The 9652-nt window shown below is 60.5% G+C and overlaps 2 protein-coding genes across 4 annotated transcripts in view; one reads left to right on the forward strand and one right to left on the reverse strand.

Moving 5' to 3' along the window:
- Positions 1-9652, reverse strand: part of LCN15 (lipocalin 15) — a 36447-nt gene that overhangs the window by 25867 nt on the left and 928 nt on the right. The gene's annotated exons all lie outside the window — the stretch shown is intronic.
- CCDC183 (coiled-coil domain containing 183) lies at positions 378-9466 on the forward strand. The gene is made up of 14 exons (XM_023629393.2): positions 378-567; positions 1118-1239; positions 2220-2297; positions 2416-2583; positions 2735-2839; positions 4542-4664; positions 5963-6088; positions 6216-6270; positions 6853-6953; positions 7586-7746; positions 7977-8145; positions 8234-8344; positions 8430-8526; positions 9269-9466. The coding sequence occupies exons 1-14, from the start codon at positions 498-500 to the stop codon at positions 9385-9387; spliced, it is 1605 nt and encodes a 534-aa protein (XP_023485161.1). The 5' UTR covers positions 378-497; the 3' UTR covers positions 9388-9466.

Here is a 9652-nt window from a genome sequence, read left to right on the forward strand (position 1 = left end):
CGAAGGTCAGGGAGAGATGGGGGAGGGAGGGCTGAGGCTGAGGGTCTCACGAGCCAGGTCACCTGGGGTGTGGAGTTTGAACTGGCGGTGGTGTGGGGCAGTGGAGATCTCACAAGGCAGGGAGGGGTCGGAAGCTTTAGGAGGCTCAGTGGAGGACGGCCTAGGCGGGGAGGGAAGGGGAGAGTGCAGGGGGCCAGAGTCGGGTGCAGTCCCAAGCTGCTACCAATCACCTCACTATGGATATAGGTGCCTTGACCCAGGCGGCACTCCTGAACAGGGAGCAGCCACAGACAAGTGTGCAGGGATGATGCCGAGGGCGGCTGGGGGCAGGGGTTGGGGGGCTAGGAATTCCAGGGTTCCCTGGGCATTGAGAACCTTGGCCCGCCTCACAATGGGCCGAGATTCAGGGGACAATCTGAGCTGCAGTTCTGCTGAGCAGACCCAGCACAGGGTGGGCGGCAGGTGCAGAGGGCCCCGGGAGGACCCTGCAGGCCGCCATGAAGATGCACAGTGAGGCAGATATGGACGAGCAGATGCAGGAGATGAAGACCATCACTCGGCTCCAGGGTCAGCCCGCCGCTGGGGTGGCCAGCTGCCCCCCCCCCCACGGGGGCTCAGGGGCTCCTGGGGGCAGGACTTTCAGTTTTAACACAGGGACAGTCCAGGGCCAACAGGCTAGTGGCCAGCCTACCGCCCACCCCCCAGACAGAGCCTGGAAAGGGATCAAAGGGGCCAGCCATGCAGGGGGCAGGGGAGAGGAGAAACTGAGGTGCTTCAAGGAGATCTGAAAGCATAGCAGGACAGGGGAGACAGGAAGAGACCCACCTGCTTCCGTGGCCGGTGGGTCTGGAAGGGATCACAGGGCATGTCCATCCCTGGCCTCCACCTCACCCTCCCCACTGCCAGCACGGCTGCTCACTGAGAGCCGTCCAGATGAGCACTGCTGGGCAGGGGAGCCCATGGCCCTGAGCAGGGTTGGGGAAGGAGCATGGTGATGGAGGCAATGTTCTTGTGCCCCTCCACCCGGGCCTCCGTGATGTGGAGCCTCCCCAGACCAGAAATTCTGGCCAGGCCCTTGGCCCACATCCTGGCTGGCCTGTCCCTCGCCCACCCACAGAGCAATGTCGGGCACTGCAGATCCAGGCGGTAAAGGAGAAGACAATCAAGAACAAGGCGACGCTGGCCCTCCTGCGCGGTAACATTCGGCGTGGGGCCCAGGACTGGGCTCTGGCCAAGAAGGTGAACAGCCCGCCCCTCCCTGCTGCCTGCTGGCTGGGGGGTGGGGGTGGGCATGTGCTGAAGCAGCCCCCACACACAGGTGGATGGCAGGCTCCTCCTCACCTTGTCCCGCTCTGACACCAACCTTTCTGGAGCCAGGGGGCATCTTCAGGAGGGGCTCCCTGGGACCTCTGCCCTGGGCTCTGGTCACACCAGTGAGCCTGGGGGTCAGGTGCCCCACCACCCACCCCAAAGGGCAGGGCCTGGGGCGTGACTGGGGTCCCTTTCCCAGGTTACCCCCTGCAGCAGGGGTCCCTCCAGCTCTCTGGCCATAAGGTGTCGGCTTTAAAATAAAATAGCCAGTTGTGTTCCCAGCAAAATGAGTTTATTTGGGAATAGCAAAAGAATCACAACTCAGGGCATGCAGACTATGATAAACCACAGGTGAGTCCAGAGAACAAAGCAGGGGAGCTTCCTTTCCTAGACAAGGCGGGCGGGGGGGGGGGGGGAGTTGGGAGGGGCTGTTCTAAATGAAAGTTCAGTGGAGGAGAGTGAGAGTGCAAGTAAGAGTGCAGGGTGGCAGTGACTTCTCATTGGCTGGGCTGTTGCTGGGCAAGGAGAAAATCTTCCTTCCAACTGCTGGAGCAGCAAAATAGTTGCACCACCGCCTGTCCTAAACTGTAAAGTGAGCTATGATGATGCTGTGTGCATGATAACTCCTCCTACAGGATTTCCCCACCCCATTTTAAATGAGGCTTCTCTTTATTAATTTTCACATAGGGGAGACCTGGGCTCTCCTCTCCACACCCCCATCGCATGGGTGCTGGAATGGCCCGGATGGGGTCCTGTAGCGCTCTGCCTCCTGTGGCCCGAGGAGCTGGGGTCTTGCTGCTGGGCTAGCACAGGGCAGAAGAAGCCTAGGAACAATGCCTGGGGGGCCGGTGGCTAGGGGAACGCAGAGAGGCCCAGCCCCTCGCTCAGCCGCTGCCGCTGCTCCACAGTACGACCAGTGGACCATCTCCAAGGCCTGCGGGAAGGACGAGCCCATGAGGCTGGCGCACTGCCGCAGCACCATGGAGGTAAGACGGGATCCCTCAGTGCCGCAGCCAGGGCACCCCCCACTAAAGGGCGCCGCGGAGCCGGTGGGGGGCAGAGCGAGTTCCCAACGCTGGAGTCCCTGCGGGGTTGCCGACCCAGGTGGCCCGGGAGAAGCTGCGTAAGTACGTCTTCGACCGCGTGAACGTGCACAACGTGCTGATCCACCTGGTGCGGCGGCGCGGGCAGAAGCTCGAGAGCATGCAGCTGGAGTTGGCTGGCCTGCAGAACCAGCCCGACGCCACCAAGGAGGAGCTGCGCTTGCTGCAGGTGGGGCGGCGGGGCTCCGTGGGAGCGGAGGGGCCTCGCGGCGGGCGGGGCTCCGCGGGAGGGGCGGGGCGGGGCTAGGTGAACAGGACCGAAAGCCCAGCCCCTGCCGGCCGGCCTCTGCGCTCTCAATGCGCTCTCGGGCCGCCCCCAGGTCATCCGCCAGCTGGAGAACAACATCGAAAAGACGATGATCAAGATCACCACAAGCCAGAACATCCACCAGCTGTACGTGAACCTGCTGGATTATCTGAAGAAAGTGAGTCCCCTCACCCGGGCCCCAGGGAGCCCAGCTGGCCGGAGGGGCGGGGTCTGCGGCCCCGGCCAGTGCGCCAGGGCTGGGATCTCTCGTGGCGCGGGAGCCTCCAGGGCAGGGCGCCCCAGGCCTGCAGCTTTCCTCCGGGCTGGATCACCCAGGAGGACTGAGCTGCTTTGGGCGCCAGCTGAGCAGGGGCACCGCGTACCTGGAAAAGTTCTTTCAAGAACGTGGCGTCTGTCACTCTGAAAGGCCTCTCACGGGGTGTGAGAATTGTTGGGTCTTCTTGCATGTATACGGTAGTTTAGTGTGCTTTTATTCTGCCCTGTCATCTCTCAGTGCCTGGCCTCCGAGGGCAGGCGCTGCGCCCTGCACCCTCCCAAAGTCGCCTAACATCGTGCAGGGCAAGCCACCTCTGAGCAGGCCAGTGACTGGGGCCTGCTGCCTGCCTCTCTGAGCCAGTGCCCTGCTCCCTGCGGCGCAGGCCAGGAGGAGGCCTCCAGGGGCCATGAACCCCACTGTGAGGCAAGACCTCTTCACGTAGGCCGCCCTTGGCCCCCACACAGCAGAGCACAGGCGCCTGCCACAGGCCAGGTAGACGGTAGATGGGAGGAGGAGGAGGAGGAAGAGAGGAGGGCCCAAGGGTGGGTGCCAGGGACAGAGAGGGAAGCCCCTCAAACTCCCTCATCCTGAGGCTGGGGGAGGGAGACAGGAAGTGTGGTTGGGAGGAGGGTGTGGGGGGCTGAGTGGGCACTGCAGCTCTCACGGCTGGGTCACAGCCCCCCAGATCTTGCCCGTGGCCCCCAGAGCTGGGTGGTGCACAGCCTCCTCCTCCCACATGTCCCTCCACCTCGGCCCCCTGGTCCTGGAGACTCAGCTGGAGGCTCTGCCCCCCTGCCCTTCCTGGGCCCTCCTCACACCCCTTCCCACGCTGACTGCACTCAGGGTCCTGTCCCTCCTTCACCTGGGCACATTATGTCCCCTCAGGGGCACCTTATTATCTTTTCAGAACATACGCTTTTTTTTTTTTTAATAACTCCTCTGGTCATCCACATTTTTAAAAAAACAGCGAAGATTCTACATTGTAGTAATTAACAATAAAATACTAAGAGCCAAGATATCTTGGACATTTGTGAACCTGGCCCTGTGTAAACACATTATACCTTCTCAACCGATCCTGACAGCAACCTTCTGAAGGAGCCATTATCACATTTCTGTGGATGGGGACCCTCAGAGAGGTTAAATGGCTTTCCCAAGGTCCCACAGCTGGCTGGTCAGGATGGCTTTGGCCTTGAGCCCTCAGTCTCTGACCTTCTGCTTCACTTCAAACAGCAGCCGCTCCCAAACAGTGGGTCTCCCAGGTTTCACAGTCACCTCTCACATGGTGGGACAGCCATCACAGCCTCCTCGGAAGTGCCTCTGGGCCGTCACCCTGGGTAGCAAAAAAGCCCACCAAGAGGATGCTGTCTGCTCCTCCCAAAACACTTCCTTTCATGTGCTCTGTGCCTGGCTGGGGGCTGGGGCCACAGGCCAGACCCATCACTGTCCTCGGGGCTCACAGGGTCTGGGGTAAGGGGTGGGGGGCAGGCATGGTCCACTCTAGGGGCCAGCAGAGAACTAGGGCGGGGCCAGGGAAGCGAGCACGGAACGAGGCAGCATGTGGCTGGCCCTCAGGCTCAGTGCCCGCCTGCCCCTTTCCGTGCAGGAGCTGGCAGGATACCCCACAGAGCTGGACAAGCTGCAGAATCTTGTGTGTGACTACTGCTCGGAACTGTCAGATATGACAGTCATGTCCCAAGATGCCATGATGATTACAGATGAGGTCAAGGTGAGCTCAGGTCCCAGGGCTGGGGGGTCCTGCAGGGCTCTCTCTCAGACCTCTCTGGCCTGGGGTCCATCAGGACACCCCAGTGCCCACACTACCTGCCCGTACTGCCAGCCTGCTCTGTTCACACACTGTGACCCTGGACAGAGCAGGTCCCCCTGGGCCCAGAAGCCCTGAGATTGATGGAGGAGGGAGAGAACTGGTCTGGCCTGGGCAGGGGACACCATTCACCCTGTCTGTGCCAAGGCCCCTGCAAGGCAGGCATGCCTGTCCTCCTGAAGCTCATCCAGCAGTCTGTGAAGAAAGACCACAGGGCCTCTGGCCAGCGCTGCAGAGAGAGGTGTGGGTGCCATGGGGCCACCCTGGGGCACGAACCTGCTCGGGGAGGTGGCACTTGGGGGGTGAGGGACTCTCTTTTGAGGTATGGCGGTCTGAGCCCTGGAGGAGGAAAGACAACAAAGGTCGTGGGGCTGAACAGAGCCAGAAAAAGGCATGAGCAGCTGGAGCCAAGGAGCTGCTGAGGAATGGAGCCTGTGAGCCGGCCAAGGCAGTGGGGCGACTGGGGCTTAGGTGTCAGCCCCCAAGCCAACCTGCAGCCCTGGGAAGAGATAGAGGGAGATGGGATCAGATTTGTGTTTCAAAACGGGCACGCCCTGGCTGCAGAGACTGGAGGGGACCAGGGCCAAGATGCTGGTCACTTGGGCCAGACCAGGGGTAGATTTGGGTGACCAAATGCAGATGGAGCCAAGAAGCGTTTAAGAGATCACCCTGATGAGATCTGGCGCTAAGTTAGTTGTGGACAGTGAGGGAGAAAGCAGCGTCCAGGAAGTGTACACAGGCGTAGATGACAATGGATTTAGCCACCAAAGCTGGACGCGCTGGAGGAGACCAGGTCTGGCGAACGATGATGAGTTCGTTTTTAGACACATGGAATCTACTTTAGTGAGTTCTAGGTAGAGCTGGCCCGGAGGCAGCAGAAAGCCTGGGCTGAAGAGAGAAATCCGTTAGGTACATGGGAGTTGGGTCCGCGAGCTGTGGCTGCAGCAGGGGAGGAGTGTAACGCCATGGGAGGCCTGCGTGCCACTAAGGGCCAGATGGGGGGTGCATCCTGAGAGGACGGCCAAAAGGAAGGAGGACGGTAAAGGCTGGCAGGCACCGGCGTTTTAGGAAGAAGGGTGTGGCCAGCAGGCTCGAATGGTATTCCCAAATCTAGGAAGATGGGGACTGAGACTGACTGCTGGATTTAGCACCACGAGAGGCCTTGGTGAGACAGACCCCTGCCCGCCTCCCTGTGTCCCCAGATGAACATGAGGCAAGGGGAGGCGACCTTCATTGAGGAGCGGCGGGCACGGGAGAACCATCTCAACCAGCAGAAGAAGCTGATTGACAAGATCCACACCAAGGAGACCAGTGAGAGGTACCGCCGGGTGAGTCCCCGCCAGGCCGGCCACGGGGCACAGCCCCGCCACGACCCCCACTGCAGCGCGAGGACAGTTGGGGTGGCCTACTGCCTGGCAGAGGCCACTGCTCACCTCCTCCTCCCCATCCCATCAGGGCCGGCGGGACCTGGACTTCCCATCCAATATAATGAGCACAGAAACCCTGAAAGGTAAGTGCTCAGTTCCCTCCCCATCCCCAGCCAGGGTCCCCAGAGCCCAGCACTGGCTCTGCCATCCAGTCAGGTCACCATGAGGCCAGGTGTAGCCTGCAGTGGCTGGGGTGAGGGAGACAGATGAGCCCCCATCGCTGCCCGGCTACACCTGCAGAGGCTGAGCGCTGCAGCCACAGCATGCGCTTCAAGGTGCTGCTACCAGCTTTGGGCTCACAGCCAAGTGCAGCTGGACCCTGGCTTCTCAGCTGTAAAATGCACTCGGCCATGCTGTCTCCTCGCACTCCAGGGGCCCGGTGACCGTGACTCCTCAGAAAAGATGAGGAGTCCCAGCCACCTCTGAGAAATGCCACTAAGCCCCACTGTGCCAGGCTGCTTCCAGTCCTCCTCTGGATGGAGCCGCCCTGGGGCATCCCTGAAGGGCCGGCCAAGGAGAGAGCAGGCTACCTGATGGGTACCTGGGTACCCCCCTCTTGGGTGGCCTCCCCTGATGACTGGGCATGTACAGAGGCATCCAATGGCCTCAGGCAGAGCTCCCACGCCATTCCTGCATGCTGGCCCCTTCCCTTCTGCTGTGCCCAGTGAGAAGAAGAGACACCTCCAAGGGTGATATCGAATACCAGACGGACGTGACTGCTTTGGTGGAGAAAGTCAAGACCGCTGTGCGGTGCTCCCACCTCTGGGTACTGCTCCCTGTTACTCTTGGGGCATGGGTGGGAGGGCAGCTGGGGGCCCTACCCCAGCCCAAGGCCAGGCAGAGCTGGACCAGGGTCTGCAGGCACCTTTTGAATGAATGGACACACAAAGCTGCAGCCCCCATGGCTCCGAGTAGAGGCACTCCTGGGATGTGGCTGGCATATCCAAGCTACCCTCCTACTGGAATGTGAGGATCCAAATGCCGAGGGCACAGCCTGCCCTTCCAAGCTGACAGCGTCATAATGAGCAGCTTCCTCTCCACCTGCCCCCTTTATGCTAATCCGACCTGGGTTTATTATGAGTAAGCCTTCAGCTCCTGTCCATGGCCCTGACATAAGCTTGACCATCCTTGGAGAAGTGACTCAAAGCCATGCAGTCTCTCAGTGGTGGTCTCCTTGTCTCTACCTTGGGGTTATCTTCCCTGTCTGCTTGTTGTGAGAGTTACCTGCAATGACACACATAAAGTCCTTCACCCAATGGCTGGTTCCTTGCAAGCTCTCAGTGCCCAGCCATGGTCAACATCATTACTAATCACTGGGCAGGACCCAGAAGAAACCAGTTCTATGGGGCCCCCGGCCTTCTGGCCCACACCTGCTTCTGTCCCCACTGGCCTGGCCAGGACATCGCTGGCAGGTTCCTGGCTCAGAAGAACACGGAGGATAACCTGGAGCTGCAGATGGAGGACTGTGAGGAGAGGCGGGCACAGTTGGAGGCCTTGATGAAGAAGCTGGAACTAGAGGAGGCCATACTCAAGTTCCACCAGACACCCAGCTCCATCAGGTACCCCAGGGAGGCCCCTGCCTTTTCTGACGCCAGGCTCGCAGCTGAGTGTCCCCATAGCCAGGAAGCCCACGAGTGCTCTGCAGATGAGCTGTGGAGACCCCGCTGGGGGACCGCACATGCCTACATCTGAGCTCCTGGGCCCCTGAATCTAGCACGGCGCCCAGCTCAAGACCCCGGCTGCCTTGCCCTTGGGGTTGTGCCACCTCCCACCCCATTGTCCCCAACAGCTTTAAGTCCATTGAGAAGAAAATGAGGGACATGCTGAAGGAGGAGGAAGACAGGCTGCAGCTGGCTCATGCCAGCATGACCAAGAGCCAGAGGTTACTGCTGACCATCCAGATGGGCATCGACAACCTCTACATCCGGCTGATTGGCATTACCCTGCCCAGGGCCCAGGTACCAGCCAGAGTGGGTAGGAGCCGCCTGCACAGAGGGTCCCTGGGAGGGGCCAGAGGGGAGACGAGACCCTCCTCCTGGCCTACAGAAAGAAGTGGTGCCCTTCAGCACCCTCGATGTGAACAGCAAGCTGGCGTACTGCGAGGGAAAGCTCCTGTACCTGGCGGACAGAGTGCAGCTGTTGTCTAGGACTGAGGAGGTAGCCCTGGGCTGGCAGGGCGCGGGAGGGCAGTGCCTATGCATTCCATGTTCCCTCGGAGCTGACAGTCCCCTGTGCCCTGCAGATCAACACAAAGGTGAGGGACGCCCTGGAGTCCTCGACTCTGAAGGAGAGGCAGAACACCAGGATCACCTTCGAGGGCCTGGAGGAGGATATGATAGGTACAGGCTGGGGGCCAGGCGGAGGGATGGTCTGGGCTGTGTGGAGGCAGAGGTTGGAGATGGTGCTTGCTTCATCTGACCAGGGCAGCCTGGAGGGAAGGTGGGGGCTACAGGGACGTAGAGCGTGTGTCAGTTGTACCCACAGGTTTTAATTTATGGAGGTGTCTTAGTGAGGACATGGAGAGGCTAATGCCATTGAAAGGAGAATTTTTAATATTTTCTACACAGGGGAGCCCAGTGCCGGGCAAGAGGCAGAGGGGGCGAGGGGAAGGCCTAGGCCAGAGCCTTCATTGGGGTTTCTGCGGGAAGTGCAAGGCAGGGCAGGTACACAGTTTAAGATTGGTCGTGTGAATAATTCCTGCGGGCTTGGAGCATAGGGGCTGTCCCCAGTTGCCTGGTACCTGGCCCCGGGTCGATTTAGGCAGGGGAATAGTGGCTTGGCGTGAGTTTGATAGAGGAGGTGGTCGGGGCTGTGGTTTCTGGATTGGTTGGTCTGCATGAAAGACACGCCTAGGGGCAAGCCCTCTGCTGACTCTTAAGCACTGGCTAGCCCTGGGAGCGCGGTGTGTCCCCGGTCTGTAAGACCCCAAATGCCAGAAAATCAGGAACAGGAAAAGTAAGAAAATTAAGTGAGTACCTTGCCTGTGAATGAATGAGCGCCAATAGACAAATCTAGAATCAGAAACCTCCGTTAGAGAGGGGCTTCGAGCGCGGCCCCCGTCCTCCTCGCCTTCCTCTCTAGAAACCTTCCAGTTCGCCGACGTGGACCACAGCTACGTCCCCTCGCGGGCCGAGATCAAGAGGCAGGCCCAGGGGCTGATCGAGGGGAAGCTCAAGGCGGCCAAGAAGAAGAAGAAGTGACCCGGAGGAGGAGGAGGAGCCCCTTCCCCGTCCCCCCGCCTGCGTCCGCTGTTTTACACAATAAAGCATTTTTCCAGGACTCCTGGGGGCCCCGGGGAGACAGGCGTCTCAGAGAAAATGGGTCTGGGGGACGCAGACGTGGGAGGTCACGTCAGGAAGTCTGCGAGAAGGTGGGATGTTGGCCGTGGATGTGGGCCCCGGAGTTGAGGCGTGAGGGCGGGGAGGGGGGAAGCGGGCGGAGAGGCGGACAGGTCTGGGCTGATCT

The sequence above is a fragment of the Equus caballus genome, chromosome 25, assembly GCF_041296265.1.
Source record: "Equus caballus isolate H_3958 breed thoroughbred chromosome 25, TB-T2T, whole genome shotgun sequence".
NCBI classification, from domain to species: domain Eukaryota; kingdom Metazoa; phylum Chordata; class Mammalia; order Perissodactyla; family Equidae; genus Equus; species Equus caballus.